The following is an 18,456-nucleotide window of genomic DNA, read 5'->3' as shown; positions in this document are numbered from 1 at the left end:
GAAACCCAAAAATATATTTCATCCCTTGAAAAGTTGAATAGTTTTTCTGTATCTGCTGAAAGAGCCAACATTTCTTAACAGTACAGACTGAGCTGTCATAAGGCGTACAATGCACACCCTCCAAAGCCAAAGCTCAATGACATTTTTCTTAAAGCACTATAAATTCTTCTTCACATCCTTTCCGTCAGAAGCCATCCAACCATTCACAGCTTTCGAGGTAGTTAAAACAGCTCTGTCCCTCCGTAGGTTTTGGCTGCAGTTCAGCACAGAAGATGGACCTGGACCCGGTTCAGCCATCTCTATTGACAACATCTCTTTCAGTATGGACTGCTTCCTGGCATGTGAGTACTGCAAAAATGTTGAGTCTCTTTTTTCCCGCTCTTACTCCATCAGACCTTGGTTGAGTTAATGGAATTGTGTGACTGATAGCCTGAATGATTGACTATGACAAGCACAATGGGGGAATCATTCTGAAAGGTGTAAACTCTTTTTATGGACTTTAGAGAGACTTCAGTAAACATTCAATGTGACCTAAGCAATTGAAGTAATAATCAATGCAGGTCTGGCCTATGTTCATGCTAACAGACATAAGATTTGACTGAGTGGCAGTTTTTACACTTTGGATTATTCATCAAGGTCTCACTTTTCCATCATTTATTCATTTTAAATTCCCTTGGCATAGCCATTATACAGAACTTTTTGCAATTCTCAATAAAAATGAATAAAATAAAAATTCTAGCAAGTCCTTTTCACATCTTCTATTCTCTTAGAAATTATATATTTATTAAGTGTCATGCAGCATTTCTTGAAGATGCATTGACAAAACTTTACAGCAATGATATATTATTACTTTCTTGAAATTTCAGAACACTTCAAATCTGCCACAACATAGCTTACTGATTGATAAGCATTTACAGTATGTTTGAGTGTATTGCAGGTTTTTAAAGGTCAAGCCTCACATCACCTTTCCACATATTTTTATGTTATAATTCAGATGGTTTATGAGAACAAAACAGGAGTAAGATGACAACCAAGTCTGGCATCAGGAGAATGAAAGGTTAGGAGTTCATGGCCTCCCTCCATCTCTGCTCATCTGGAGGAACCTGTTTGAGCTGTGACAGGAATAATAATGTCATACCTGAGTATAACTCTGACAGTGGGAGCAGTGTTAAAATGAAGCATTGTTAAACTGACTTCACCCTGGCCAAGCTTTAAACTCAAGAGGCAGGGGCAAGGGGTCACACTCTGATGCAGTCTAACTTTTTCTTGCTTTCATTTCATGCTTTGAGATGCTGGCTTGATTATTTAACTGTTTTTTGTCGAAGGTGAGAGGTCTTGGTTGGGTGTCGTCATTAGGGATATTCTTAACATCTAATTTTGCTGACATTTTAATGGAAGTTTAAAATTTGACCAGTTGGCTTGTCTGAAAGTGAGAAAAAAGTCAGAAAACAGTTGAAATTGAACATTATTTAACCAATGAAATTAAACATTGTCTGTAAAAATATTGCATATATTATCAGAGCCATTTAAAATTATCGTTCATGTTTTTCAATAACCAAATCATCCTGTCCCACAGAATGACAGTTTATGTGGGGGGCAATCTGGGTTTCTTGATTTATTTTTTTTGGCATCTTTTTAATGCCTGTGTATCATCTTTCTCTAAATTCAGAGGTTTTTGCAGATCTTTGAACGCAGCACAGCAGGCGGAGCTCTCCATGAGTTCCTTTTTTTTTCCCTCCACAGCAGTTGCTCCTAATAACCAGTCAAGGTCCAAAAGTCTGTTTGTCACTGCGGATGATTTCGTTGTTGCAGTCACCAAAAAGAAATGTGTTGGAAACCCTGCAAATTTTATTTAAATGTCGCTTAAGTGCGCAGCTCTTTGTACATTATAAACATTTGTTTACTGAATATTTAATGTCCTGACTTGTCTCGCATGCTCACATATGTCCAGGCAGATAGCTGGCGACCAAAAAGCACCTTTCTTATTCAGCCAAGCAAGAAGACGTCCAGTGAGTGTGAAGCTTGGACATACTTACAGCGCTGATGTCTGTGGACAGCTGCAAATTTGTACTGCTCACGTAACACACGTGTGGTTCCATCCATTGTATCTGAGAGCACACGTGTGCTGTGCATGTGTGTAAAAGAGCAATGGAGAGCTGTTGATGATTAGAGCCACTGGTTAATCTCACAAGCCAATCCAAACTCCTCCCACTTTCCTCTGGGTATCGGCTAATATCTCTGGTGCTAAAGACAGTCGGACGTTGAATCGATTAGTCAGCTCATCGTACACATTCCTGATCGTCACTGCAAGGACTATATTAAAGGGATGCTTTGCAGATTTTTAACCAAATTTGTATTATTTGATAGTATGTACTATGTAGTACATCAAGTATTTGTGTCATTCTACTGTATAGACAGTCTAGTTTTCTAAAAAGACCATCTTTCTAGAAGTGAAATACTTCTTCAAAAATAAAATGTTGAAAATGTTCCATTGGGATTAATTAGTTATTATAGCAAATTGTTTAGGTGGCAGTTTTCGTTCAAATTGAAAAAATGATATGGCGAATGTGACCGGCACACATAAGCTATTCTGTATTAACTTTCAGATGATGTTTTTGATGAATTTATTCATCAACTACTGATATAATCTCAACACTATTGCCTGAACTGTAAAATACAATCAGATAACGTGAGTTCATCAACCGAATATCATATTAGAAATTGTCGGTCGAGGCTGGAGCAGATCGCCCTGCATCAACACTGGCTTATTGAGTCAGAGCCTCTTCACTTAAAGAGATGACATTTTCCAAGAGATATTTGCACACCAATTTATGTTTTATGTCCTCCGGAGCAGCGGCGGCACTGGTATGGCAGCTCTGAAGGATCATCTATCCCCCCGTTTCGCTCACTCTCCAGATGGCAAGTTCTTAATCTTGGCCAGGTATCCATTACATACAGCCACACTTGACACAGTCACTTTTTATCGCCGATCAATCAGAACTAGCTGATGGGAGATGCTGAAGCTCAGCAAAACACGTCATTTCCAAGAGTGATCACTGTGAGTGATTAGCATGATGGATCCCTGAGCATCATTACACAGGCCTGTAATATGATTCAGTGGGAAAACATACTGTGAACACATTATGCAGAGGACCAGCCATCCGTAGCATTTTCTCCGGGCTTTAGTCTGATGTATAGTTTTGGCACGCACATGTGTTTGATGATGCATCCATTGCCCTTCAGGTGTTGGACCTGGCTGTCAGTTTTATCATTTTATCTTCACCAGCAACAATAAATTAGTTTATGTGTTAGACAGCACCACAGGTTCATTCTCTTGTCTCTGCCCTGCGCTGTCACTTCTTTTCCCACGCATTGAGCTGCGTCGGTAGAGACTCACCAGCAGAATGTTGTTACTGTGCTCCCACAGTAGCTGGTTCTTGACAGCACTGGATACTCAATGCAACGCTCCTCGAAATTTAGATTGGGAGATTTGAATGGATATAGTAAGATTTCTTTGTGTGTGTTACCCATACGTAGCCATACACAAAGAGTTTTATTCGTTTACAATTGAAAGTCCAGTTAGTTCTTTATTCCAGCGTTGATGGGTTGGTTGGCTTTGTTATCTGTCATTGTAACGTGTGTAATACAGCGACACATTACTGAAATGTGTTTGTTTCAGTAATAATACCCCGCACCTCCGAGTGTTAAGAAACGGAGACAAACCATGGACCAGTAAGCACAGATGCTGTACAGTCTTCAGTGTATTCACAGTGATGGCATACTGTATAGTAGTAGCTCTAATTAAAGCAGTTTATTCGAATTTAGTCTCTCCCAGATTTATCAGCTGCTTTTAGATTTAGATTTCACGCAGAAGCATACACATAGTGGCGGCTGGTGCATTTTTTTTTTTTCTCCAAAGGGGGGCTATACCAAAGGTCAGGCAAACATTAGCAATGAACTTCATTTGTATTTGCTGAGCTGAAACATGTACAAACTTAAGCTTAAAACAGGAAGTTGATATATTTAACATATATTTGATATATTTTTTATCAGTTTTTTTTTTCTTAATTTGAATTTGGTATTTTTGACTGAAGGCTACACAGCAGTTACCACATACCGTTGCATGAGGTGAGCAACATTGAACCACGTTTGGGTGCAGCATGGATTGCCCACAAGCTATTACAAGCTTTCAGGATATAAAAGCACAAGGATAATATTGTATTTAATATATATTTACACACATATATATATATATATATATATATATATATATATATATATACACACACACACACACACACATATATATCATATATATATATATATATATATATATATATATATATATAATATTCTATTTTTGTAATTCCTCCTTAGTGTATAATTAGCCGAAAATAGGATTTTTTTGTTACTTTAGAATAAGCCGTTTATATCTACATACAAAGCTGGTCCTTTTCCAAGGAGTCCACCGTGTTATTTCTACAGTAGCCCAAAATGCAAATACATCAACTGTACATCAAATGTGATCCCGTCAGCCCTTTTTTTTTTCCTTCGCATCTTCTTACATTGATGGCTGCTGCTTAATAACTGTCCATGTCAACTGTCTGTTTTGGTAATCCATGATTTCTCGTTGTGGAATGGTTTAAGTGTCCACACATCCTGACCCCAACATAATGGCAGCATGGTCGATCCTCCCAAACACAGACAACATTTTTTTGCTGTATGCAGACCAGCTTTTGAATCCCACATTCTCACAATGAATAATACTGACTGTTAGCATGATACGTCTGTGCGGTGGATATTTCTCTTCTATTTTTCTGACTGGCCTCTGGTGGGCTTCAGGCAGCTTACGGCGCCCCGCTAATGAACGGTGACAGCCGCGCCGGCTGTTGCCCTGCCCTCTGGTTCACGCTGCTCTGTGGTGGACCTGCTGAGCCCCTCTCCTGCTGCAGCAGCAGCATACCAATGCTGTGTGCTCCAGCTCTGTCTGTTCCATAGCCCTGCTGTAAAGCGTTTCCCCATGCTCAGAATAACAATGGGGTGAGCCTTATTAGCAACTTTGTTGAAGACATAAAAAAGTTGCTGAACTTGTTGTGTGAGCACATCTGAAGGGTCTCACTTAAAGAGACAGGCTGCCCGCCCAAGCAATCAAACACATTGCGGTCATCCGTGTGCTGTATGTGATCCATCAAATCTGCACATAAACTCTATCTGTATCAAAGCGCCCAAGCAATGGAGACTTAGACGATCATATTTATTTGAGGATTACAGGGCTAGGGAATGAGCTATTGATTTTCTAGCTGGCAGATTTTAAGTAAGCAGTGCTGAAGGGTTTTTTTAAGCTTTTGAGGACGATTACAAGATTTCTCTACTCCGAGAAAGTTGCAGTAGAGACCACAAGCTTAGAAAGTTTGATTAAGACAGCCTTTTAATGATATATATCACCCAGTGGACCAAAGGTATATTTTCAGCTCAAGCCAAAATAATATTAATGTCAACTTGTTTGCTCTAAGTCAAAACAGGTTTTCTCTGACCAAATGGAACAGTGCCACACAGTTGCTTTTCTAAACCTTTCAGCTGTTGAGGGAGCCCCCTGCCATATTGTCATAAACGGTGAGCCTTCAGCCTGAGGTGACAAGGGAACCGGGACGGAGAAGAGGGAATGTTTTTGCGGTAAAATGATTACAGAGATAAAGATGAAAAGTCTCGTGTCTGTCCCTTGACACCTTCAGAATGATGACGGGGAAGAGCGGGCATGATTTGTTTTCACCAAGGTGGCAAACAAGACTGTGTGGGCAACACATTGGCTCATCACAATTAGGAAACTTGGATTTCTGCTTGACATTCAGCTCACTGTTTTCCCAAGTTTTGGAAGCACCACCTGCTCATCAGTGAGTCGTTGCTGCTATCTGAAGCCGCAACTTTTTAGTCCATGAGTACTTGAGGCTTCGAAGAGCAAAGGAAGTGAGAAACAACACTCTTGTGAAGCCCTTAAATCATCCTTTACTGCTGTTTGCCATCCAGGGCAACCCTATGGAGAATAGCAGGCAGCCACAGTGTAAACAAACCGCATGCTATTCTGCTGCTCTATAAGACTTGTGTACAACTAGAAAGCTTTTTTCTTTTGCTGTATGAAATGCAAATAGGCCCTGAAACCATGTTCCCCTCAACAGTCTATTCCATATGCAGAACAGATATAATGTTTAATATGAGGGTCATACACACATCTCATTTAAAGTGCATTGTTTGCATGCCTCAAGTATCGACACTGAGCACATTGAAAGTGTTTAATGAAAAGATTTTAAAAGGAGACCCTCATTGGTGTGGATAGACCGAAACATTGTAATGCATATCTAGTGATTTCTATTGTTCTAAAGGCAGCTCTCCTGTGTGGCCCCTTTTGGCGGCAAATACTTTATCCAGCTTTGTTATAAAGTTATAAATCAGGCAGGACTTGCAGAATAGCAGCTGGTCAAGATCTGAGCTCCTGCCCTTGTTTAGTGTCATAGTATCACATGTTGGCAGCAGTATCAGCTCAGTAAACCACAGTGAACCTTATCTGACTTCTCTGAAATAATCTCACATCTTCTGCTCTCATAGCAAACAACAAGGGTCATCTGGCAGCAGAGCTACAGAGGGCTTTTTCCTCAGAACATTACATCAAAAACGCAAGACGCTGGCAAGAACTCTTGAGCAAAACATGGCCTTTCTTTGCAAACAAAGTTAGAGTTGCAGAAACATTTCATAGCAGCTTTGTTTAACATATTTGGATTCTGAGTGAAATCTTTGCAGAGCAGAAAAAACAAAAGTGCTCATAGTTGTATAGTTTTTCATTATAGATTATTTTTGGGCTTTATAGCTTTATTGGACAGAACAGTTTTTGGAGTGAAAGGGTGGAGAGAGGGGATGACATGAAGCAAAGGATGGATTTGAACCCGCGGCCACTACGGCAAGGACATAGAGAGGCGCCAGCTCTACCAAGTGAGCTACTGGGTGCCCCTTTTACACACATAGTTACAAGGAATTGTACATTCTCTGCAATTTCTTCAGTGGTTCACCCAAGAAACAGGGAATTCCTGCTTCTGTTTTCTAAAAAATAGATTGAACAGTTGACTTTTTCCACGTCAGCATCCAACTAGCGATGGGCGTTATGTCTAATATACTCAATGTATTGCTGCTTGTTACAAATGGGATATATTAAATGGCAATATTGCGAAAAGTATAACATGTCACATCATTTTCAGCGATCACATTTAACCATCATGGATCACCAGTGCGACTTCCGAATGCTATTAATATATGAACTGGAGAGCTGTTAGTTTGTTTTCAGCTCACAGTGAATAAATCCTCATGTTTAAAGGCAAAGCCATAACAGTTTAACTTTCAGCTAAGTGCTTACAACTACTGTTGACCAAAAGCTTTGAGTTCACAGCAACAACATAAACACTTCCTGTCTGAGAAGAGCTGGGTGCTTTGAAAAAGTAGCACCAGTAGTTTTTGCTTTGATATATTTAATAACAGTACTTATACTATACTATACTACTTTATTTAACTTAATTATACAATACTTTATTTAGCTTTATTATAACAGTATTGTAACTTTGTTGCAACAGTACTGTAGCTTTGTTATAACAGTACTTCGGTACTGTATTTAACTTTACTCTAACAGTACTTCATTTTGTTATAACTGTATATCAGTACCTTATTTAACTTTATAATAACAGTACTTTATTGACTTGATTTTAACAGTACTTTATTTGAATATATTATATGACAGCAGACTAACTAACTTTATTGAAACTGTAGTTCATTTAAAAATGTTCTACTGTAGCAGTCTACAATAGTTTAGATATTTAAAAATACTAAGATATACTGTAAATTGTATATGGCGATACAGCCTGCGAAATCTGCAATAATATTTAAAAGTCATTATTACCCAGCCCTACATCCAACATTATAAAAGTTACACTTAGTCTCCCCAACATCAACAACTTTAGAGAAAAACTGTTTCTCTATCTCAAACGGTAGTATTCAATCAGCCATTATTTGCCTGGAAGACTTAATTTCAGGTGAGATTTGAGGGGGAAAGAGATCAAGGTATCAGTGAGCTTATGATCTCAGTCCAGGGAAAGCGGTGAGGCCGGAGGCTTGATTGATTACAACAAAACCCCCTGACTGAATGTGCTTACCCATCAGCTGTAGGACCGGTTAGAAACGGGGGAGAGATGGAGAGGAGCTGGATGTTCTGCATTTCACTAACTCTGTATAGCCATTGGTGGTGCAAATGAAAGAATGACCCCTGCTGGTGGTTCCACATTTTCTGTGCCAGTGAGCGGTCTGCAGCTACTGTGCTTTCACTGTTCTTCAGTGTAACAGCAACAGGATTTCATTGCTGCATATGAAAGGAATAAAGCAGTGTATTTTCAGTAAATGCATTGTATTTCTTTTTTCAGCCAACGGTGAGTTTCCACCAGTGGTCACCAGTTCAACCAGGCTGCCGTTTACACCAATCAACAGGACTACACCCCCGTCCATTGGAAGCCCTTTGATGAACTTCCCCACCACTGATTACTGTAAGTGTGAACTTGAATACCTGCTTATACTGAAAAAGTTAGTGATGCTCAGACGCTTCTGTCTGTTTTTGTCTTTCCTGCACTCTTTTTTGCTCACACACACACACACACACACACACACATGCTTCCATGCATTAATGATTCACAGTTACTCTACACATACTGAGCATGGCACCATATGTGGGTTGCAACAAAGTAAGTGTGCCCCCTGCTGGTTTGCGCCACATCCACATCTGAGCAAGTGCTGCAGAGATCTCCTTTGGCATTAAATGGAGCAGGACGGGCAGTTTTGAAGTCTAAAATCCTCCAATTTGTCTCCTGAGAATGTCAATGGAGCCACTTACAAAGACTTGACATTTTCCACCTTGCACTCTCTCACTTCCCTGCTTCAAAAAGGGTAAAGACAAGCAGCGATTCATTTCTATATTTATAGTCATAAGTTAGAGTTACTTTCATATCAAACCTGCTCTGAAACACATTTCTTCAGCCAGTTGCTTTGAAGTGTGGGGGTACACTGGACTTTGAGATATCAGCCACTACCATTTTAGGGTAGCACTGTCCAGTAAATCTTTTTTGAGGCATACGTTTCTTTAAATGGATCTCCTTTTTCACAGAAGTAAATTGCCACTAAGCATGTGTTGACATAGCACTCATTTAGAAGTTGAATGAATATGAACTTTGCCTCAGTTTCAGTGACTTTGAGGACTTGTTTTCCAGTGCAAACAGATGATTGGTCTGGACAGTGTTCCCACACTCTAGGATTGTAATTGCATTCATCTATATCTTGTTTTCTCTCCCAGGCGGCATAAAAAGCTTTTATGACATTCATACGCTGTCAAAGCCCAGCAAATCAATTTTGTAGGGTGCCGAGGCTCGCCTTCCATTTGAAACTGGTTAGAGGAATCACACTCACACACCGTAGGGCCTGGAAAACCCACTGCTTTGCATTGTCATGTTGTCCTTGAACGCACACAGAGCCAATATAATAGCTCCTGAGCCTACACGAGGAAAAGTAATTACTCAGTTGTCTGTATTTGGTTATCCAAAGAACAAGATGCTACGATGCACAAAACAAACCAGAGGACCATTTTTATGCCAGCATTAGTTTGTTTTTGTCTTATTATATGCTCAGAGGACAATTTAAAAGAGGTCTAACTGGTAAAACTGTTATGTTTTACACTAGTTTACAGCTTTGCGCTGGTGTTGGCATGTGGTCTTAATGAAAAGCAATTGTACTAACTGGGAGAAATTACTGAATGATTAAAGGGTAGCTACCAATTTTACACATCAAATTCCATTTACAGGTCTTAGGAAGTACTTCCACAATTATGTAAAGCCTTCAGCAGCTCCAAAATGCATGTAGTCTGATAAGTGTCCTCAAGTGATGTCACTTGAGTCAGCGTCAGTTGGGTCTGAAGCCTACAAATTTGAAAATAAAAAAAAAGAAACTCAGTAGCCTCCTCCTAACTCTGCTTAAGGCTCCATGCTACATTGGCTGCCACTGACATAACTCTTTGTCAACAATTGGGTTGCATTGTGGGTAAAATAGTTGCCAGGTTTGACAAGGCTTAAATAATTTGTGGAATAAATAAAATAAAATTTCTGCTTGTGCTGCATTGATTTTGATTTTTTACATCTGTTGATGTTAGCCTGGCAATGCTAAGGTTAAATCGGTGGAGTACTATGGCAAGTCCTTTTAAACATTTAACCAGTAGCAGTAAAATCAGTTGTGGTTATTAACAATGGCTTTCTGACTAGTTAGAAATCCAAGCCAACATATCAATAATGGACTTATGATTAGTAGCAATTCAAATAAGATATACCACAGTTAATTTCTCACTTGTGGGAATGTTCATTGTAATTATTGTTAACTTAATTATAAAAAAAAATCCTCCTTTACCACTTACTTCTATTCAAATGAAATTATAGATTGGTTTGTTCTAATCTGCAATGTCATTTTTACAAGTTGCAATGTTGTTTATGGTTTTTATAACTGGTTTTCACCAGTCAAAATGTTAAGGAGCTGTATATAACATTGTCAACTGGAGCAATTTGGGGTTCAATATCTTGCCCAAGGACATGTTGTTGACATGTTGTTGACATGTAGACGGCAGGGTCAAGGGTCAGGGTCAAACAACACCAACTCTCTGACTGGTAAACGACTGCTTGAGCCACAGACGCCCTAAAACAGAAATTTGTATTTGTAATTGAAACAGTTGTATTTTAGGTATCTACAATTTCTGTTATAACTAGTCAGAATTGTGTTTTAGATAATAAAAAAGGAATTTCCACTTATTAAAATGTCACTGTAGATATCATCAATGACGAATGTGCATATCTGAAATAAATATGCTAGTGTAAAAGTCAACGTATGGCTTTGTGGTACTTTAATAATATGATGCCAAAATGGTTTGTTGGTATGCCGGACATGTCAGAAATGCAATTGTTGATATCTGAAATGGGTAATTATAGTTCCACTAGTCACAATCTTCTCTCAACATGAGCAAATTCAGCCATGGATATCTGTAATTGTCATGTTTACCAGTGAATAAGGAATTACTGATATCTATAATTAAATCAAAGATATCGGTAAATAAGTTTTGAGAAGTCAAAATATAATTTCTACATGTGAAATTTGTAACATGTCATATCTCAGGTATCTTGAACTGACATTTTAACCAGTCAAAATATCATTTTGACATATCCAACTAAATGGCCAAAAGTCAGCCCTACACATAAAATGATAAAAGTGCTTGCTATAGGAGTACTCTTTGAAGTCTTGACAGCCAAACAGATGGCTCTCTCTCTCACTGCCTGCATTGCTGATGTAACATTTCATCAGACACTAATAACCAACCAGAGCCAACAGTGCATACAGAAAGTAGGGGTAATGGTCAACCACAGCAATAATGCAGACTAACATGCACCAGTTAACTTTGTGTCAGGGCCTTAATATGTTTGTGCAGTGAGTTGTGTGATTAAATGCCTATGATGTGGGTCACGCTTTAGTCTTGAACATAGAACGCTCTGTTTGTCTTTCCGAGTTCAAACGGGGACAGTAAACATCAGATGTTGATGTTTGGCCAGCTTACATTATTTGATAATGTTACAGGATTATGCATTGAACTGGAGCCACAGGAGTCAGCAAACAAAGGATACTTAGTTTATCAAGAAAATCCTTTGTGCTGAGCAGAGAATGTGGCATTTGAGGAAGCTTTTCATATACAGTTTGATATAAAAGGTATATCATATGCAGTCGGGGAGTTTGCTACCTGGGTTTGGCTGCAAGGACAGCAGCAAAAGGGCTATTTTAATGTGCTTACACAGGTAAGACTCAGTGTGGTTACAATAAAGCTTGCAGACTGAGAGAGAGATGGGACTGTGAGATCACACCGCTCTCGCCCTTGTGATTATCATAGATATTAACTCGGGGGGAAAGAAGTTGAACTTGCAGTTACACAATGGCCATTTCAAAGACAGCCACGGGCGGTTAACATTCGCCGGGCGTCTCACTTCTCCCCTTCTGGAGCTGATGCTTTGACGTCTGCAGGGCAGGACGGCAAGCCTGATGAGGGTTTTGGCTCAGCAGACCTGTCACTCCAACAAGGCTCTCTTCTTCCCCCGACACGCTCGATGATTAACCCCACCAAACATCAACGTCTCTCGTCTCCTCTCACTCTCCCCTTCATCTTTCCCTTCACTCTGCCCCCTCATCTGGGCCTGTAGCGCAGTTTGTACCTTTTTGTTTCTCCATTTTGTCCCCTCCCCATCTTCCCCATTTAAAAGCTGTTATTAACTGTCTGTTAGTTCACATTACTGCCCTACCACCAACCACCTACCACCGTCTTTCTGTCAGCGCTACCTCTGATCTCAGTCTGTTGTTCCACTTCTTCCTTTGCTCTTTCTTTCCCCCCTTCACCCTGATTTCACCTTCATTTGTCTCTTTCTTCTTGTTCTTTCCTCTCATCTCCATTGATTCCCTTACTATTCTGGCAGCAGACGCTTTCATTTCTCACCACTGCCCTACTGTGTGGCACCAGCCTCTCACTGCTGACTCATCATTTGCTTTGGGGGGAAGTGAAAAAGGCAACCTAGATGAGCTTGCTTCCCTTTCTTTTTGTGATTACCTCTCCTGATGGGAAAGGAACGCATCGCTAACCTCAAAATGAGCTCCAGGCTTATTTTTTTCTGGCCATTCACTGTGTGTGTTTATGTACAGTGTGTGTGTGTGTGTGTGGGTGTGTGGGTGTGGGTGTGGGTGTGGGTGTGTGATTGATGAAGATTAGTGTTTTCAGGTTCTTTTAAGACAAAAGAACTATCCACAGTACTTTGTCACGATGCAACAAAACATCATCATATGGACACCTTTCAGCAAAAGTAAAATAGGATGTACAATATTAGCCATTCATTTATCTTTTAATTTTGTTTTTGGTAAAATAAGTCAAGCTCCTCTGTGTGAAAGTCCACATTTGTGATGTTACAAATCCTTAAACAAGGGATTTTTCAAATACCTGATTTCCCTGATGTTTAAAAGGAAGTTAAACTTAGACTACTTGACTCACTAGAAACATTTAAAACTTAACAAAAACAGGATATTATAAGAGCCATTTGAAATTGTTAAACACATTTTTCAGTAGCCAAAACACTTTTTATCATGCATTATGAGCGTTGCACATTTATTGTTAACATTAATTTTGTGTTTGTTTTTTATAAAGAAACATTTGAATAGGACATGATATTTCACTGCAAATTATGCCAGCATCTGATTAGTTATGTATACATTAATAAAATAATACTGTTCATAATTATAACACTAGTCATCAGACTGGTATTTTTGGTGTATATTGGTAGCGTAGCTTTATCAGCTAGTTAACTAATAATGCACATTCATTCTTTAAATCCACCACTGGACCTAATTCTGTCTTTTTACTTTATAATTGAATTTACCTGTTGCCAAAATGTAGATATATATAATTCACTCTAAAATCCATATTCCTAAATAAAACCTACCTTTGTAGGTGACCACATATATACTTCTTACCTGTAATGACTGAATAAGAAAGGGATTTGTCCAAAAATCAGTCTTAAATATCTTAAAAAGGTCTTAAAAAGCATTAAATCAAATGTCTTGATACCTGTAGACACCTTGATTATAGATCCAAGAGGGACAGAATGGGTGAGACTCAAATTACAGATCTGTGTAGTACTTCAGTACCACGGACAGCACCATGGATATAGCAATGCACAGCACAGTAAAGCCTGATTTATGGTAGAGTGCTCGACACTTTTGATGAGTGTTGCTCCACAGAAATGACGTATTTTCAACAGTAAAAAGTGTCGCTCAAAACTTTCCTTTCATGCTGAGCATCCAGAGAATTTTGTTATGTCAGGGACGTCATATTTTGTCACCAGGCTTACTGACAGCAGACATTTACTGAACCAGAAAAGTTTACGTTAGCTCCTAGGGAAAAAATCAACAGTGTTAGTATTTATTTATTGATTCATAGACTTTATTTCTCAGCCTAGCATTTTGAGTGAGGGGAAACTGCTGCTCACAGACAAACTGGGAGTGGCAGATCAATCAGTGTCGATATGATTAATAAGCTAAAAACACATATTTGTTTGATTTGAACAGCTTTCTGAGCAGATTACACTTTACTATACAAATGAATGGGTAAATCTCTGTTTATTGAGACAAATTAGAAGCTTCTATTAAAGCATTAGATTAAAAAAAAAAACAAAAAAACAGGGCGTCACTGTTTAATTTCTGTCAGCGACACTCATCATAAGTGATGAGCGCCCTACCATAAATCGGGCTTTAGGCTACTTATATTTCAGAGTCTTAGCTGGGCCAGAGTGTCAGATTTGAACTTCGGTTAAAATTTGCTCAGATAAAGGATCAATGAGTGTGGCAGACTAACATATTCAACTGAACAACCCCTTTGTCCCTGCACTCTCTGTGATACAAGGGGATGGAGAGGGGGGGCATATTAACATGGATCACACATTTTGGTAGTTTTTCTATCAAGGGGGATGGTGTCATATCGCCTACTCATATGAGACATTCTGGTTTTGAAGTGCCCATGGAAAGAACGAAGATGTGTGATTATTTCCATTCTTGATTAAAAGCTCTGCTTTTGCTGGCCACTTTTCTGTTTTTTGAGACAACCATCAGGAGAAATTAAGCCTATGCAGAATTGCCAAAAACTGCAGTTTTTTGAAATGGCCACTTGAGGCCAGCTCCAAAGTGAGTCAATCCCCACAGACCTTCATATTAAAATGCCCAATTTTACAGCTGAAATAAGCATGTTTACAGCCTGGTAAAAAATGGTTTTGATGTCTATAGCTATTTTTCCCCTACATGACAGTAGTACAGGCTGTATTTTTTTTTAGATCTCACCTGTTTAAATTTCTATTAAGGCTTACAGTTACACATAATTAACGGCTGTCTGCGAGATGTTTTCCTAGGCTCTCAGTCAGATCCACCTCTCACCTCCAAACAGCTCCACCCTTATGTCCAAATTTTGTCAATTTTAGCTCCAAAAATCGTGCTGGCCGTAATACCAAACTCCAAAACTGGATTCCACAAACCAATGGGTGACGTGTGAAACTACTTCTCAGACTTGCCTATTCCTCGCTTCTTTCCTCCAACTTTTTTCCTCTCGTCTCTTCTTGTCACTGACTCAAGTTGCAATGAATATCGGAATGGACAGATGTGATTGGCAATGCATGCAGTGGGTCTGTGTTTCCTGGGTGGCTAAACCAGTGCCGTAAAGGCTAGAAATGCTGTGCAGGTTAAAATTGAAAGACTATCAAAACTTAATAATGTCAATAATTTATCAGTTATATGTCTGGATCCTGATAGGATGGCATCTGGATCATGGTCATGCTATTAGTGACACTGAGAGGGATGGCAGGTTAACAAGGGGGATGCATTTTGGTTATTTAGTTATAAAAGGGGATGGTGTGCCCCCCCACATATCGCTTACTGATTAGCCTCTTTGAAAAAAAAAAAAACATTTTCATATCAAGGTGATCAACTTCTGTTCGTGCAACAGGAGACAACACCAAAAACACGAGTTCTAGGGAGCAGATAAAAACTGGCAGCAAATCATAGACAGCAGGGATGGTGATTGAAGCACTCTGATTGGCTCTTGAAAGTTACTGACAGCAGATGTTGCTCCCTAAACACTCCATGCAGAAAAGGAGTATTGGCCATAACGCGCCCGCTTATTAGTTGCAGAGCGGAGATGTGAGTCTGTTGCTCCGTTTTTTACTTGTTCATAAACACTGGCCTGTGGCACTCAGTTAGCTAGTTGTTGTTACTTTGGGTTTTGGAGGGGGGGGACATTAGTCACAAAGACAGATATGAGAATGATAACGAGCAGTGCCACACAAAACAGGCTTTGGTAATTAATTGGACTCGGGTGCCTCATAAGCTTTGTACTTAGCATTCAGATCCATTCATGGCGTGCCAGCCTTGATCCATCTTTCTAATGGTCGGCCCGAGGAGGACAACTGTCACTGGATAAGAAGGATACATGATAAGAGGAAAGCAGCAAAGAATGAAAAGTCTTTGCATTGTTGTTTTTTAACTTACCGTATGTTTAGAAATTGAATTTTGTTTAGTAATACATGCCAGATGACGTGATACAATGTTAAAAGAAATAATTAAATGTATGAAGAGTATTGCACTTGACACTAGGATTAGAAACAAGCAGAAGATGTTGAGTGAGAGTGTTTGACTGTGATTGTTAAAAACTGACATGAACTACCCAAACATTATGTCAAATTAAGGCTAAATCATAGTCTGATAATAATAATTGTCTTTTAGTGTTCTCCTTGAGTGGCAGGATTATTTCGCCCTATTTGATCTGTGACAAACATTTTTCATGTGGATATAAATTATGTAGATAATACTAAACTAACAAATTGTTTTGTTTTGGGGTTTAATGCAAACCCCAAAGATTTTTCTCTGGCATACCTGTAGGAAAATAAGTCTTAGCAGGCATTTAGATCAAAATCTGCCCTGTGTTTAAAAAATGCAGGGGGCTTGGCTGATGGGGGCATGTTGCCTCAGGCACCAGTGAGATAATGAAATTCGACCCCGGAAGTCCAGTGTGAGCAACAAATCTCCAAAGTTGTCAATTTATCATACACCAAAACACTGTACAGCAGCTTATAATGATTAAAGACAGGAATTAACTCTGTAAACTCTGGAAAGTTATTTTAGTTGCAATTTTCATCTTTTGTCACAACACTTGCAAGGTAAATAGCAGAAACATGACAGTCATATACAAAGTTTTCCACCAGGAATGTGGCCCTGCATGTACCTGATTTGCCAGTGCAGCACCTTGCTGAATGACATCATGTTGCACTGCACCAAAGGCCAGCCCATTTTATCTGTGTTTGCTATGTGGCCCTGCATTGTTTTTCATGTGCCCCAATGCGTCTGCACCATAATATGTATTTAAAGATGGATGACATGAGTGCTCCTCTAAAGTGAAGCCAAAGCATCTTGATCGCACCTTGGTGGATGGTTGCAATATAGTTCACTAATCCCGCCCCCTCCATGTCAGTGAATGAAAAAAACAAAAATTCAAAGTTACACCTGGAATAATATTTTCCCAAAGATGATTATTTCATTTTAGGTTGCTGTTAGCAACATAAGGAAGGTTTTAGTGTTGATTTTTGCGATTAGTTTGGTTTTAATTAGTTATTTGATGCATAGAATTGTGTGTGCCATTCTGTGAGCTTACAGTCAACGGCGCTGTTCGAAATTGGTCGAATGAATGTATGGGCAGGAACTTAGGATCATTACTGCACAAACTCTGGCTCCAAAGGTAGCAGCAGCCAGGATATTTTGTTTTCATTTTTTTTACAGCGGGGCTAAGTGGCATTGTCCATTATTTTTATACACCCTATGATGCTAACCATAGGCTGTATAAAAATAATGGATAATGGGGGGGTTTAGCTTTGACTTAAGGTGGTCAGAGTCAGGGCTTATCCGACATCATCTGGGAGGTTATTCCAGGGTTGTGCTGCATCATAACAAAAAGCTGCTTCACCATGTTTTGCTCTAACTCTTGGGACAGTCAGTAGGCCAGCCCCTGATGTCCTAGAAGGTTCATACGTTACCGGCATGTCAGAGATACATTTGGGTGCTGAGCCACAGAGTGATTTATAGACGAGCAGCGAGATTTTGAAATCAATTCTCTGAGTGACAGTTAGCCAGTGCAAGGATATTAGAACTGAAGTAATGTGGTCATATTTCCTAGTTTTTGTCAGGACCCTTGCAGCTGTAGAGGAAGTCCGGTTGAATGGCTTGAATTAGCTGAGGTGATGCAAGGTAATGCTAGCTGACCACACCCTTAATTGTGCGTAACTTTAAGCCTTAATGAAATTTAAATTGATAAGTAAGGTAAGGGGGGAAATTTTGTTATAGAGTCCACGCCTGTTTTTTGTACCAGGTTGTGAACATGTTTATTTCTGGTGTCAATTTGTTCATTTTAATAAGGAGGTTTATGGCAACTGACTCGCTTATGAAGCCAGCTTCAAGTGGCCATTCAAGGAACTGCAGTTTTTGGCACTTGGCGCTTCATTTTTGAGCCCCGGCAGTTGACACTTGTATGGTACCCATGCTGTGTTGACAGACTCCATTTAAATAAAAGAGAGTACTGCATTTTTTCATGCAGGGAGGCTGTGGGTCTGAACAAGACCCTAGTGCAGTCTTTAAAGTTCTGATATTCCGAGTTGTTTTTCATTTGGGGAAAGAATAGAGGTGTAACGATTCACTCAACTCATGATTCAATATGATTCATGATACTAAACAAATACTAAACATCTAAACAAAAAATATACAAAATACTGCATTTTCTCTTCT

General features: G+C 39.3%; 1 protein-coding gene across 1 annotated transcript in view; it reads left to right on the top strand.

The window, feature by feature from the left end:
* Positions 1-18,456, top strand: part of alk (ALK receptor tyrosine kinase) — a 459,469-nt gene that overhangs the window by 395,791 nt on the left and 45,222 nt on the right. The window contains exons 10-11 of the mRNA XM_042500800.2: positions 247-341; positions 8,454-8,573. Coding sequence (XP_042356734.2) covers positions 247-341; positions 8,454-8,573 — 215 coding nt within the window. The remainder of the gene's footprint in view (positions 1-246; positions 342-8,453; positions 8,574-18,456) is intronic.

This window comes from Plectropomus leopardus, chromosome 14 (genome assembly GCF_026936395.1).
Source record: "Plectropomus leopardus strain MGB_pleo_1.0 chromosome 14, ASM2693639v1, whole genome shotgun sequence".
In the NCBI taxonomy this organism is placed as follows: domain Eukaryota; kingdom Metazoa; phylum Chordata; class Actinopteri; order Perciformes; family Serranidae; genus Plectropomus; species Plectropomus leopardus.
Note: the sequence above shows the minus strand (reverse complement) of the source record. Positions and strands in the feature narration are given on the sequence as shown.